The 15,187-nt window shown below is 57.5% G+C and overlaps 1 protein-coding gene across 5 annotated transcripts in view; it reads left to right on the top strand.

Moving 5' to 3' along the window:
* The first annotated feature begins 3,836 nt into the window (after nt 1-3,836).
* Nucleotides 3,837-15,187, top strand: part of ARHGAP8 (Rho GTPase activating protein 8) — a 49,200-nt gene continuing 37,849 nt past the window's right edge. Inside the window, exon 1 of one of the 5 annotated variants that reach the window (XM_039863207.1) lies at nt 3,837-4,155. In XM_039863207.1, coding sequence (XP_039719141.1) covers nt 3,868-4,155 — 288 coding nt within the window. In that variant the 5' untranslated portion in view covers nt 3,837-3,867. Of the gene's footprint in view, nt 4,298-4,373; nt 4,397-15,187 lie in introns of those variants that run through there. The other 4 variants (XM_039863208.1, XM_039863210.1, XM_039863209.1 and 1 more) reach the window with 4 other exon arrangements.

Raw genomic sequence — 15,187 nt, 5'->3', positions numbered from 1 at the left:
GCCTGGGTTTGGCAGGGGAGGAGCGACAGGGTGGCATAGAAAAGAGGGTGCGGGATCAGGCAGGGCTGTCATCTGAAAGCCATGGAAGCAGATTCTGGCTGATCACACAGAGGAGTTTATTAAAGGAGGCTTGGAACTCAGTTGTCAGGAGGTGGCAGAGCCAAGCCAGAGACTTACCTGCCAGGAACAATGCCTCGGCCCACGCCACCAGACAGGCCTGATGGGAAAACAAACTTCCTTCGCACATGGGTGCTCCCACCACGGAGATGCTCCAGGGGCACTGGACCAAACCCACGACTGCCACCAGCACCAATACCAGGTGCATCCCAGGCCCTTGACCTTGTAGCCACTGCAGCCTGCACACCGCACCCCGCAACCTCTGCTCCCAAATTACACATCACGCAGCCGCCCCTGTCCAGCATAATAAATTCCAGGGCCACCTCCTCTCTTCGGGCATTTGTCACAACGGTGGAGCCTGAGGCACTGTCTGGGCCCCGGTTGCAAAGGAGGCTGAGTAAGCCCATTACCTGACTACCTGGGGCCCAGACACTGGTAAGAAAGGCATTTGAAAGGTGCGAGGGGCCAGAGTACAGAACCAGCGTCCCACCCTGATGTCAAATGGGGCCTCAAGAGTGTCGTCTGCTCGGGTGCAAATCAAAAGGGTTTCAAGAATTAGGTCCTGACAGCCCCAGGAAGCACCGTGCATAGGCACGGGGGTTGGATTCGGTTTGCTCTCCACATGGCCGGGCCCCTGATAGGAGGAAGCGTGGCTGGGGTTCCTGGCCAGGTGCCCACCTCGCAGGGTGCCACCTCAGGTCCCGGCCCGTGGGGGAGGGTTGGGACATGATCTCCTGGATGTCTCTTGGCGCAAGCCGGCTGTCACACTCACACTCAGCAGGGAAATCTGGGTTTCAATCACGTCTTGGCTCAAACGGCGGGCAGAGTTCATTTGGGAGAAAACAAATGAGAAGCCTAAGACCTGAGACCAGGCATCTGGACCCTTCCCGCAGGCTCTGCATTCCCAGCGCTCGTTAATGTGGCATATGCTGCTTGGGGAGCACCGACTCTCCGTCTTCATAAACATTCATAAGAGCGAACTTAATAAACCCGGGAGTAATACCACTCAGAAGTAATTCCTTCATTTCGCACAATTATTGTCTCTCTCCTATTGCAAAGCATTTGAAACGCAAGGAGGACTTGTCACAGCGACAAAGGAAATGACGAACCGGTGGGTTACTGATGAGACGCGCTTTGGGGGAAAGCGAGAAAGGGAGCCTGCCCGGCTCTGGCCGCTTCTTTCTGTTTCGTTTTTCTTCTCTTAGGAATGGCAGGGCACGCTGCGTGCTTTTCCCTACAATCGTTCTGTATTTTTGCTTTACTGTACGCATTGAAATGCCACTAAACTATGGTTGTGGAATTCGTATGCGATTCGCACAGAACACAGAGGCGAGGAGGGTGGCATTCTCCCCAGCATCTGTCAATACCACGAAATTACGCTGCCAGCCAGAGACCAACGGGAGGGCGGAGGCGGGGGCGGGGGAGGAAGGGGGTTGGTTTCCTCTTACTTCGGTCCAAAGTGCTTTTTAAAACAGAAAACCTGCCAAAAGTCCCTCTTTCTCGAGAGACTGATCTTACACAGATAACAATAATACTAAATAAAAAGATGTTTGTATTCCACAAAAGGGGAAGAGGGTCTGGCGGCAAACGCTCGACACAAACCATCGAAGGCGAGAGGCGCTGGGAAGGAGCGATTTGACCTGGAAGTGGCCCCGTGCGTGACCCAGCGAGAGGCTCGGATTCACACGCGTGTTCGAAGTTAGCGCCGCAGTCCTGCGCTTGCTCGCCACGCCCAGTTCTTCGGGAGCGAGGAAGCACTAAGTAATAGTCTGCAGGTGGCCGTGTGCCCGCAGCCCAGGCTGGTCAGGGATTCTCTGCACAGACAGAACACAGGCAGCTGCTCGGTGATGATGGAATGCAATGCGGGTCATTCATTCATTCACTCACGCATTCATTCATATGGATTGGGACAGTGCCTACAATCTGCTGGGCGCAGAGCCGGGAACCGGGGATACTGCAGTGAGCCAACGGCCTCGTGGCTCTGGCCTTCCATGGAATGGTGGCAACTAACGTTGAGTGCACTAACCCGAATCCAGTTGTTTCATGGTTATCACTGGCAAAACCAGCGTGAGGCTGACCGTCTTTGGAGAAGATGAAAGTTTTGGTCTGTCTGACTCCCTTCCCCTCCCCGGGATGCGTCTCATGCTCAAACGATCAGGCCTTCTCTGCGTTTTCTTCTGTTAGTACGTCAGGAGAGAAACTCTTTTCCATTTGGTTAAAAGGATGTTTTCTCAGGTGATCCTTTTATTTCTAAGAAATAGAAAGCTCACACTGGATTAAACGAGAAGAGGATTTATTGGTACATCTAATAAGAAAGTCCAGGGGCTCTGAAATGTCACCAAGGACCCAGTTCCCTGCCACCTCTGCTTCTTCCTAAGCCTAGGTCTCCTTGCGGTCACAGGATGGCTGCCCGGTGTCCCTTGTGCACCAGGCTTCCCCATCTAAGAGCAAGAATTCTTCCCCAAATTTCCAGGCGAAGTCCAGCACGGCGTGCTCACTGTGGCTCGACGATGGCCTACGTTACTTCCAGAACCTGAACCAATCGCTGTGGCAGAGGGTGACATTGTGAAACTGGCCTCTGCAATCAGACCCCGCCTCTAGAGGGGTCGACTCACCTGACTGGCTACTGTAAGTGAATGACTGGCCACTGGGGCCCACAGAGCCTACCCACCGCACGTGATCCCGGGGCTGCCAGCGGCCATGCCACCTTCCATCCAAGGCAGCCTGGGATTGTGGCATTGCTGGTGCCCCCTTCCTCAACCCCAGAAGAGCACCTGGGAAAGGAAGCATTGGGAAAGGATCCCCTTGGCTGCCATGGTGACGCAGATTGAAGGGGGTGAGGGCAGAAGCTAGGAGACCCATTAGGGGACACAAAGCCACGTGAAAGATGCTGGTGGCCTGGACCACTAGGGTCAACGTGGGTGGAGAGACGTGGTGGCATTGTGACACATTTTGAAGGAAGAGCCACAGGGGTGTGGGAGAACCAGGGAAACCAAGATGACCCAACAGTTTGGATGGGGCCAGTGGGGAATGGGGTGGGGAGCCCAGGAGAGGAGCCCCATGTGGTCAGGGGAGCCGGAGCTGCCTGCTAAGGTCTCTACGTGGAGATGTCGGGGAGCAGTTAGAGGCAGGGGCCTGGAGTCAGGAGATGTAACTGGGGAGCGGGGTATAGGCGTATTGAAAGCAGGCGTGAGTGCCGATGAGAGGAGGTGCAGACCCCCAGCCCCGGGCACGGACCTTCGGACATCGGGGAGGAGCGGGGAGGCAGCTGGCATTCAGCGCCCGACCTGATACAAACTCATCCCTACAGCTCCAGCTCACTGAGCTGCTCCCAGAGCTGGGACGCGATGGTATCGAAGGACCAGCCATCCTCCTGCCTGGGGGACCAGTCACCTCCAGGGGTATCTGCACTCCAGCCTGGGCCTCCCTGATTGTCTGACCCCTGCCTCGGGGCGGGGACAGTAACTGTGCTAGGTGCAGAAACGCAACGCTCAGCCCTGAGTGACCCTTAGGGGCCCAACGATTGGTCACATACCCCCTCCTCCAGGAAGTCCTCCCTGCTCCTCAGCCTGGGTCACGGCCACCTGTGGGATTGCCCAGCCCCTGCCACTGTGGGATTCTGTGCCTGCGAAGTCAGCATCTGGCCCAGAGGATGCTTTGGGGCATTTGTCGAATGAATATTTCCTCTGAATATTTTCTCGCAGATCTCGCCCCCTCCCGCCTCACTTTGCACATTCTTAAAATGGAGAAATGGATCACAGGAAAGTGCCCGCCCCAGGCGTGGGTGCTGTGCCGAAGGCAGACCGCGGGACTCAGGGTGCCTCGGGTGCAAAGTGCGAGGGGCGTCTGAGCTCTCATACTCCAACTCCATCCCCGCCCACAAGGCGGAGCCACCTGTCCCGGCCCCGCCCCGGCCTCCGCGGAGACTTAGCGGGACCCCGGAGCGGCCGGGGCTCCAGGGAAATACGTAGCGACGGCCGGTCGGGGGCGGAGCGAGGGGCGGGGCCTGCGCGGGAGCTACGTCCGGGGCGGGGCCAGGTGAGTGGACTCGGAGCTGAGCCCAGGTGAGGCGCCGGCAGGTAAGGCCTGGCGTCCGCGGGAGAAAGCCCACCTGTGCCCGGCAGGGACGCCGCGCGGGTTCCGAGGGTGTAGCCCGGGCCGGACCGGGCCCATTGCTCAGGTGCGCACGCCGAGGCGGGGCGCGGCGCCAGGTGACGCGGTGCAGAGACCAGCGCCCACCCGGGTCCAGAGACCGGGCCGGACCCGGCCCATTGCTCAGGTGCGCCGAGGCGGGGCGCGGCGCCAGGTGGCGCGGTGCAGAGACCAGCGCCCACCCAGGTCCCAGCCCCCGGCCCCTGGTTGTCCCAGAGTGCGCTCCCCTCCCACATCGTTCGCGCCTCTCCTCCCCTTCCTCTCCCACCCCTCCCCCTGCCTGCTCCCTCACTTCTCCCCAAGGGTTTTCGTGTTTGGGTCCGGTCCAGCTGGGCTGTCTCAACCCAAACTTTCGCCCCCCGCCCCGTTTTTCCTCCCCTAATTCGAGGTCTCCCATCAGCCGGTTGGCATGCCGCACAGACTCATCAGGTCCCTGTCCCCGAACCCGGGAGGTGGGAGGCGTCGTCAGAGCAGGTGCTGCGCGGGTTGGAAGGCAGGGGCTCCGCGGGGGTGCTGACCGGGTCAACACAGGCGATGGACCCCCCAAGACTTACTAGGCCAAAAACTTCAATGGCGCGGTAATCAGCCTCCACAATCGCCAGTTAGGGGAGAGGCCTTGGTTTCGCTTTTCTCAACCCTGGCAGGGAGCCATCGTGAGAATTGCTTGGAGCCACTGCCGCTTTGCTGGCTTGGGAGTTGTCCCCTGCTGTGGGAGGTGTAGGCAGGGTGGCCGCTCAGGCCACGGAGAAGGAACGCGGAATCCTCTACGAGGAGGAATTCCTGCCAGCCCTTGTTTGGCGTCTGGGGACATGGCGGGCTGGGGACATGGCCACCAACTTTGTTTTGTGTCAGAGTCTGTGTCAATTCCAGACAGTGTTGTAGAATGTAGTGTCGACATTTGTCCAGGCGCGAACTTACAATTTAAGACTCAACAGTAAACATCCTTGGCGCTGTGTTGGCAGTTGTAGGATCTTGTTTGTGAGTTTCTCCTTCAATGCAGTGACAAACCGTTCCTCAACCCAACAGCGGGGCCGGCGGGTAGGGAGGTGAAGGGGGACACAGGTCACTGGCAGGAGCCCAGCTAGTCCTTGAGGACAGCCACCTCCCCAGCCCCTGCCCACAGGGGACCCAGAGTCTGGTCTCTGTGTGGTAGAGGGAAGCCAGGGACTTGTGAGTGGTCAAGAACTTCCTGAAGGAGGCAGCCATAGAGCTGGAAGATGGATAGGAGGTTGGCAGGGAAGAGTGTGGCACAATGAGGTCCCTTGGAGGCGGGGGCTGGAGGTGGCTGGAGGGAACTCACAGGTTGGGTGGGGGTGGAAATGCCTATGGAGTAACTAACAGGTGGGGCTGGTAGCAGTGTACTTGGATGCTGTCTTTGAGTCATTCAGGTGCGATCTTAAGGTCTGAAGACTTATGTGGACGCGTGGCCTCTCCCTAACAGGCGCGTTCCAGGCCAAGGGCACGCCCCCCGGTCACAGGGTCTCCATCCATGGCGACTTCTTTTAAACAAAGGACAGCAAGAGCTCAGGCCACCCTGGAGGTCCCGGATGTGCGTACCTTGTACCACATCTAAAAATCCATGCCATTGCCGGATTGTACCCTCCTTCACTGCCGGGGATACTGAGGCAGCAGGCGGCTGAGAAAGAGGCGAGGCAGTCGGAGACCGAGTGTTTGAGCAGGTCACTTCCACTGAGGGGGACTCAGCCTCCTGACCCATAGCGTGACCCTCATGGCCATCTTTCCACAGAATCGTCACCGTGACTCATGGCCGTCGAGCCCGCGCTGCACACTTGATACCCTCAGTTCTCCCTCGCACCGGCCTCACGAGGCAGAGGCTGCTACTGCCCCCTTTTACAGATGAAGAAACTGAGGCAGGGAGGTTTAGGTGACTTTCCGAGGTCACAGGGCCAGTGAGTGGAGAGCCAGGACCTGAAGCCAGCCATGCTGCAGCTGCACCGTCCGAGCCTCCCCCACCCCGGGCTGTGCCACCTCGCAGGGCACTGAGGTCCGCCTTCCGGGGGAGACATTCAGAGACTGCCAGTGACCGCCCTTCAGCTCTGTGTGGATTAGCACGGGTGTATAAAAGTGATACCTTCCGTTCGTTTTCAGATAAATGACTTAACTTTTTCCTCAACCTTTTGATTAAAACTGATGCTCAATGAAGATGTGCCAAGTGCATCTAGAGGTCCTGGGCCTCCCGGGGTAGCTTTATGGGGGGCCCCTTTCTGGGCCCGGCTCTATGGGCACAGGGGCGGCCTCAAAGATGCCCTTGTGAGTGGCGCTCAGTGCAGGCGAGCATGCTGCCCATCCCCAGTGAGCTTTGTGTGCAGGCTCCAGAGCTCCTGAGCTCCTGGCGGCCGGAGGTGCCACTGCCCAGGCGTCTGTGTCCCTGGAAGGCTGGAAACCGGGCAGAGGACGCTCCCCAAGTCACTTCTCGAGGTCCCGTTTTCTCACCTCCCACACGGGCGTCATAAGCAGCAGGTTTTCCTGGGGCTCAGACGGAATAACGTCGGGGTGCGGTAGATAGCCGCCGGCACTGTGACCTCGAGTTGCCAACCAGAGGCGCGAGCCACTCCGAGCCTTGGTTTCCCCATCTGTGAAACACAGACAATGCCTAGGGCGATGGGGAAAATCAAATGACTTAATTTGTGCCAAGTGCCTAAAACGGGCGTGGCAGCTCGATGCATGTTTGCGTTTATTGGTGTTAGTTCCGCCCCTGAGGGCAGAAGATCTTACAGAGACTCGTGTGGAATGAGCGTGTGGAATGAGCTCGGTGGCACCTGTTTCTGCCCAGGCCGAGGGCCAAGTGGTTTTGTCCTCGGTGACTGGGGACAGAGCAGGGCAGTGAGTAAGTTCATTTTCCGTGGAAGCCTGTGACTTACTGTCCATCAGAAGCAACTGGTTTGGCAGGTCAGGAGTCCTGGGGCCTGGCCCCACTCCCCACCTGGTCTTAAAATTAAAACAAGCAGAGGAGACGCTGGCCTGGCTGGCTGGGGGCTGGCGTGTTTGTCCTCATCGGGGACACTTGGGGTGGTCGAAGCCAATGAGGCTCACCCCCACCTGCTCAGCCCAGACCCCCAACCCTCTCACAGTGGCCAGCACAGGGCCTGGCGGCCAACACTGCAGAGGGACAGAGGGGTCTCTGGATGGGGGCACAAGGGAATCAGAACCAGGTCCCTGGTTTGGGGGGTACAGAGAGGCCTGGCGTTCCCCTGGGACCTGGGGTGCCTTTCTCTCCGGCCACATTAAGGGAAAGTATTTGACCTGGCTAAACTGTAACCCGATTTTTCTGTAAAGAGGCCTCTGAAGGTGGAGGGTGGGTTTTGGGGGGCCCTGTGGACCCCACTTCAGTTTCCAAGGAGGCCAGTGAGGAGGTAGACTTGAATTCAGACTGCATGATTGCATTGGACTTGAACCAATGATTATAACAGAAACCGCGTGCGCATCACTTACTCGCTGCAGGAGCGGGGTGTTCCAGGGAGAGGAGACAGACAGCATGTGCAAAGGCCCTGAGGCAGACACAGTTGCGTCTGGGGAACAAGCTGGAGGCCTGTGTGGCTGGAGCAGAGAGGACACGAGTGGAGGTGGCGTGAGTCCTGGAGAGGGGCAGGGCCAGGCCGCCACGTTTGCAGGGGTTCGTAGGAGTTTGATTTGTATCCCAACCACTGTAGGGAGCTGTTGGCTCTCTGAGGGTGTCGTGGGAGGTGTGGAGAAGGCATTGGGATATTCGAGGGCAGGGTTGGGGGAGGGGGCTGGCTCGAGATCTGGGTTCGGGGTGGAGAGCGTGGGATTTATATCCCTCAGGGAGGGGAGGAGAGGGCTCAGTGTCTCCCATCTCGAAAGGTCCGAGTGCAGGTGATGGAGATGGTGGCAGGGGCCCCAACCGCGTCATCTTCAGGGAAATTGCCACACGCCGATTGGCTCAGCTTGGCTTCCCCAGCAAAGCTTGGAAGAAGAGCATGGGATTTCTGTAGGCGATTATTAGAGCCCTGGGAGCAGCTAGGGGGCTGTGCAGGAGTGGGGTGCACACCTGAGTGAGCGCCTGGGCCCTTGGGCAGGGCAACAGGGATGCAGGGGAGGGAGAAGCCTCGTGTGCCCACAAGGCTATGGGCGTAGCCCTGAGTCTTAACGTTGGCGTCTGCAAGAGCCACGGGGGCGGGTGACCCCAGCAGCTCCTCACAGGTCCCATCGTCCCTTCAGAGTGCTAAGGTTTCCTGAGACTTGTGGGCAGGCCTCTGGCAAGGTCACATAGCAGGTCATAGCGTGTTTGGGCCTTGCTGCTGCCACCTGGGGTGTCTCACCCAGGTGTCATGCCCAATTCCAGTGGCTTCTGGCTCCACTACCCGGCCAAACAGTCTGCATCTGCCTCTCTCCAGTGTCAGGGACCGGTGGTGTTTGCGATGCAGAGTGGGTAGTGGGAGTCTGTATCAATGAATTTATGAGAGCTGAGACAAATGGGTGAAAATGACTCTTTGTGGGGTGCCACTAGGAGACCCTGGAATCCCAACTTGGTGGTGACCCCTTTCTCAGCCATGAGCAAGTGGTCCCACCCCTGCCACCCAGACTTGGCACCCTGTGCCAGCCCCTTTGTCTCTAGATCTTGGTACCCACCCCCCCGGGAAACACGGGGGTGGGCCTGGATGGCGGGGGTGCCCCCCTCTTTTCAGAATGCCCCGTTCCCAGACGAGAACCAGGTTGTGCCAGCGCCATGGGGAGCCCTTCCCTGTACGCCTGTGCATCCACCCTGGCACGCAAATGAAATTGGGTGCTAATTTGCCCGAAGTAAGTAGGTGTTAATTTGCAGCTACAGCATTAAGGTAATTGCTGTGAGGGTCTATTTGTATAATGCGCAAATATATTTTTATAGCAACAAACCATTTTGCTATGAGCGATAAGTAGAATAGTTGGGTGACTAGAAATCTCTTTATGTGACATCCGCGTCATGGTATGCTGGGTCTGGTCCGCGTCTCCGGCCAGCACGGCCTCACGTGCCGATGGTTCCTCTGTGTCCGAGTCCCCATCCCGGGGGAGGCTCCGAGGGAAGGGGCTTGGCGGGGAGAGATCCAGGAAGCAGTCGAGCTGTGTGGGCTCAGGTGGAGGGCGAGGCCGGTTGGGGGTGACGGAGCTTGTGCTCCGAAGTCCACCGTCAAGGGAAGGGGTCCGTTTGGAATGTGTGGTTTGTCATCACGTGATTTTGGCATTCCTGGAGGCCTGCATGTGCCAGGCGTGGTACTGGGGACAAGGTCCATGTGAGCAAGTCCAGGCAAGACCTCTGTCCTTGGGAAACCACTGTGGGAGGCCCACGGTGACATTGCCCGAGGACCATGAAATGGGTACAGTAAGTATCCGCTCGGACCCGGTGGAGAGCCGGGCGTGATGTCTGCAGGTGCTGCGCGTGTGGGAGGGGCCGAGACCTCTGATGGAGGGGACAGTTTTCGTAGCAGGCCGGAAGGACAGGTGGGGCTGCGGTGGGATACCAGTATGTGCCTGGTCTTTGTCCCCGGTTCCTGGCACAGAGTGTCCGAAGCCCCTGCAATCCCCCCAAGCACCAGTGAGCGTGGATTTCACTCCTATGGGGCCCTTTCTGACCTTACCTGAGTTTATGCTAATGAGGTGACTGGGGCCGGCCCCTAGAGAGCTTCAGGATGGGGCCCCTTCCCCAAGTGGGAGAAGAGAAAGTTGGAACCGTCAGCCCCCACCCGACCAGCTCCAGGGAGGGGCGGGGCTGGAGGGTGAGCTCAGTCACCCAGGGCAGTGAAACTTGGGGGGAAAGCCTGAAACCGTGGGACTGAGAGAGCTTGCGGGTTGGTGGACACAGCGATGTGCTGGTTGGGGGGCACCCAGAGGGGGCCTGGGGGCTCCGGGCGTGCCCTGCCCCATGCCTCGCCCTGTGCACCCTGTTTGGTTGTCCCTGAGGATAAGCCGGTCATCGTAAGGGAAGTGGTTTTTTGAGCTCTGTGAGTCGTTTTAGCGAATTACTGAACCTGAGGGGGACGTTCGTGGGAACCCCCGAATCTGTAGCCGAGTCGGAGAGAAGCACAGCTGGACTGGGGACCTGGGACTTGTGACTGGGCGTGAAGCGGGGCGGTCCCGTGGGACGCAGCCCATACACCAGTGGTAACTGCCGCTGGGTGTATCAGAATGGGGTCGAATTGTAGGACACCCAGTTGGTGTCAGAGGTCAGAGAATCGATATTGGGATGACGTATTTGTTCTTGGGAGGAAACCCCTCAGGGACAGAAATAACCTACCAGGCCCAGGGGGGAAGAAGCTGTGCAAAGGCCCTGGGGTGGGTGGGAGCAGTTTGGGGTCTGGGAGAGCCTCAGGCGGCCGGGTTTCTGTGGCTGTAGCCACTGGGGCAGGACGTCAGGGATGCGGGAGTGCGGGGTGCGGGGTGCTGACAAGGCTGAACTTACACTCAAGCTCTGGCGTCTCCCTCCCTTTGAGCCTGTGTTCTGGTCAGTAATGCGTTTCCTTCATTCAGTGCCTGCTCGTCACCAGGGGCTGGGTGCCCGGCGCAGTTACACGAAAAGATAATTTTCAGAAAGGGATAAAAATCACGACCGTCTTACTAATGTAAAAAATGAACAGCGTGTTAAAGGTTTTATTCGACTCAGGAGGGCACCAGGCAGATGCCGTCGCTAATCGAGAAGAGACTCACAGGACAGAGGCCTTTATAGGTCAGAAGTATTGAAATGAACGGGCCAATGGAGGAGGATTTGGGGGAGAAGAGGGAGGGAGGAGGGGAAGAGGAGAGATGGTCCCGAATTTCGGCTGAGGGGCAGAATTTGCAGGTTCATAGACAAGAAAGATCTAGTGCTGTTCCTGGCTATCTACAAGGAGGACTGGAACAGCAATCGCGAGTTGATGGGGGCTGGGGCTTGTCTCAGATCTAGACAATGCCCAGGTCTCCGTGGGCACAGGCTGGCCCCACAGTTACAAGAAGGCTCAAGGGGACTGGTAGTAAACATCCCAGTGAATCGCCTGCGATTTACGTGACAGTTCAGACAGCTTTCTGGGAAGAGGGGTGGGGTCCCGTTGCCCGGGTGGAGGGCTCCAGGACAGAACCACACCTTGGAGATGGGCCTGGGAGCAGGGAAAGCACTAATGGTGGGCGGCGGGGGTGGTGGCCCGTGCCGGTGGGTATTCTCCTTCTGGCGTTTTTAAAGAAATGTTTGACATTTCGCACCATACTCCGAGTCATTCTGGTTCTAGGCAGGCGTCAGGAGACCGGGTTTCACGGACTTGCTGTGTGGCGTGGGGCAAGTCCCTTCCCCTCTCTGGTCCGCAGTTTTCCTGCTGTACAGTGACGGTTGGTGGCACGAGACGTCCACTGGGACCCTTCCTAGCTCCACGATTTTGTGATTCTGATAATTCATGGCAAGGAGAAATCGGAATGTGTAAGAGGCTTCACCTGTCAGGCTCCAGCACAACAGATTAGGAGATGTTTAAATACAGTCGTCCGCGGTAACCAGGGGCACTGGCTCCAGGACCCCCCTGCAGATCTCAGAATCCTCGGATTATACTTGCAAGTAACCGACGCACATCCTCCTTGTACTTTAAATCATCTCTAGGTTACTTATAATATTTAAGACAAAGTAAATAGTTGTCTTACTGTTCTCTCGAGGGAATCAGAACAAGGAAAAAAGCTTCGTACCTGTCTAGGACAGATGCGGCCATCATCGTAGGCCTGACTACATGTCTGCAACCACGTGACATTTTTTAAAAGCTATTTTTGAGCTGCAGTCGGTTGCGTCCATGGACGGCGAACCCACAGATGCAGGGGGCTGACTGTAGGGAGCTTCGTTTTAAGGGCGTTGGCTCGTGCAGTTGCGGGGACCAGCAAGCCTGCAGTCTGCGGGCGACTCAGGCAGGGATTCTGTGTTGGAGTCTTGAGGCGCTTAACTCTTCAGGCGCTTAACTGATGAGGTGAGGCCCACCCACATTCTGGACGATGTCTGCTTTACTCAGTCTCCTGGTTGTCAGTGTTAACTGCATCCATAAATATCTTCACAGCAACGTCTAGACTGGTGTTTGACCGAACTGTGCACCGTTGGCCACGTAAACTCAACCATCACTAGGCGGGTGGGACCAGACTCACCCCAGTCTTCCAGTGGGCGCCTTCCAGCCAGTAAGGCCACTTGGGGCTCCGAGGCGTGGAGGGCAGGCTGACTGTGCAGTGGCCACTGGGAGCAGGACACTGGCCTGTCCTCAGCAGCAGCACCCCATCCCACCCCACCCTGCCCCGCCCTGCCCCTGCCCTGCCGACCACACACAGTGGGGGAAGTCGGGGGTGGGAGAGGCCAGGAGGGGGTGGGGTACCCCGGGCCTGTGGGGAGAGCCTTATTTTACTCTTGACTATAGGACTTTGCAGGGGTGGGGATGGGGGTGGTCCAGAGCTATGGGTTTAGACGATTACGTTTCTTTTCTTACTTTCACAGCAGGTAAGGGGTGGCTCTCGGCCGGGTGTGGGAACAGGGTCCCAGGCCTGGGCGTCGTCCCCAGCGAGCTGGCCCCCAGTTGGAGGAAGGCTGGATTTGGAAGGTGGCGGGCGCCCCACGTGGAGAAGATGAGCAGTGGGGCCCAGGTGGGGCCGGGCCGGGCCCCCCGCCTGGCACGCTGTGCCCTGCACCCTGCCAGGGGCAAATGCGATCCTGTGTGTGTGCCCGGCCCCAGCCAGTTGGCCGTCAACCTCTGCCCCATCTGCCTCCAGCGTCAGGTGACCTCTGAAGAACACAGGACACAGGCGCAGCGGGGCGTGGGGGTTCAGGGCAGTGGGCAGCAGGACCAGCCGCTAGTGTGAACTGTGGGTCATGGCCGTGCTGATCTGGAGTGTCACAGTGAGGGCGCTTGCTGGAGGTGATGGCCCAGAACCGCAGGCAGAGGAGCAGGGCACGCGTGTGTGCGTGTGTGTGTGTGTGCGCGCGTGTGTGTGCGCGCATGTGAGGGAGAGCGTGTGTGCGTGTGCGTGTGCGTGTGCGCGTGCGGGGAATGTGCAGCTCTCAGAAGTGCAACACAAGAATCCAGGTTCACCTGTGCCAAGGTAGGAGAAACCAGAGAGAGAGAGGGGTGACAGGAGGCGTCTTGGGGCCGGGGCTGTGTGACCTGCAGCCAGCGTCTGCGTCCTGGGCCTCCATCCGGAGCTCTGACAGTTGGAGAGATGGCACTGCCTGTTCCCCTCCCCGCTCCCCTCCACGACTGACTTTATGGACTAGTTCAGAGTACGGAAACGTGTCAGAAATATGAGGGAACGCAGCCTCCTTACCATGATTCAGAAATTGGCCCCACTGGTTATGGATTCTCTCTCTCTCTCTCCCGTCTCGCTGTGTCTCCCTGTCGGTCTCTGTGTCTGTTCGCGGAGCCGCGTTGGGGAGTAAGTGGCAGAGCCCTGGCGCTTCCTACCTAGTCTCTTAGCGTGTGTCTCCTGCACGTAAAGATGTTCTCCCACGAGACCCGACACCATGCTCACACCTAAGCAAACCGACGGTAACGCCTTTAATATCAGCCATTCAGGTCACATTCACGTCGTCCAGTGGTCCTGGTAATGCCCTCACCACTCCTGTACAAAGCGGAATTTCATCGAGACTCACGTGTCACAGTCTAGAACAGTGTCCCCCACCTCTCCCCTGCTCTCTCCCCCTCCCTCCCTCTTTCTCTCTCTGTTTTATTTTTCTCTCCTTTACTCTCTCTTTTTAAAATAACATCAACTTTTAAAGAGGCCAGGCCAGTGGTCTTGTAGAATGTCTCATTCTAGATTTGTCTGATCCGCACCCCCACACACACACACGCCCCGTGGTGTCATTTCTCATGTCCTCTGATCCCTGAGGGGTATTTTCTGGGCATTGGGTTGAATGTTCTGGGGTGCAGGGTGCTTTGGGTTGATGGTGTGTGTGTGCACACACACGCACACTCATGCTCACACACAATTGATTATGACCAGTACGTGCAATCCAATTATGACTTTATAAAATATGGGTGCATGTGGAAAAAGCGTGGAGAGGAATGGGCAGAAATAAAAATTGTACCCAGGGCTATGGGAGACTCCCCGCTCCTTAAATTAAGTCCTTCGATGTTGTCATGGTGCCGTAGTGCCCTTTAGGAATGAGCTGTGGAGTGCGGGGCAGTCTGGGAGACATCGATTCACGGCAACGTGCAGCAGACCGGTTGCTGGAGAGTGTGTTATGTGCCCGGCACAGAAGCTTAGACCGAGGGAAGCGATGTCCTCGGGGGCCCTGCCGAATTAGTGTTGTCAGAGCGGCCACTTCTAACTGCGTCCTGTGGCGTGGAGAGGTCCAGGACCGTGTGCGGCTGGAGGGTTGAGGTCAGTCGATGATGAATGTGGACCCTTTGAATGTCATAGTCAGACAAAGTCCCATTGCTTGCCAGCAAAGATCACTCTTCAAAGGAAAAATATCAGCACTCATTCTGTCGGAAGCAACAGAGCATCTCTAACCCAAGCTGACGTAAGCAGAGGAGAGGATTTATCGTCCTTCGCATTCAGGTCCAGCTGGATCCAGGTGCACAGGATTTTAGGGACTTTCCCCCCATCTCCTGCTCTATCTTCTGCCGTTGGCTTCATTTTTCTCTGGTTCCATGTGGTGACCTTTGGTGGCTCCAGACCCATAGCCTCTCACATTTGGTTCAGCAGAAGAAATTTAAAAAGTATCTCTTCTCAATAGTTTTTCTAGAAGTCTTAGAATTCACTCTGATTGGACCAGTTGCGGTCCTGTGGTCAACTGATCTCTGACTCAGGGACTTTGGTGCTGTGACTGGGTGGGAAGAAGGTCCTGCGTCCCATCCTTGGTGCCTGGAGTGGAGCGTCACCCAACGTTGCACGGGCTGCGCGCGTGCATGTGTGCATGTGCACGCATGTGAGGGAGAGCATTGTGCATGTGTGTATGTGTGCATGTGTGTGAGGA

The sequence above is a fragment of the Pteropus medius genome, unplaced genomic scaffold (assembly GCF_902729225.1).
Source record: "Pteropus medius unplaced genomic scaffold, Ma_sr-lr_union100, whole genome shotgun sequence".
NCBI lineage: Eukaryota > Metazoa > Chordata > Mammalia > Chiroptera > Pteropodidae > Pteropus > Pteropus medius.
The sequence above is the reverse complement of the archived record's forward strand: the minus strand, read 5'-3'. Positions and strand labels throughout refer to the sequence as shown.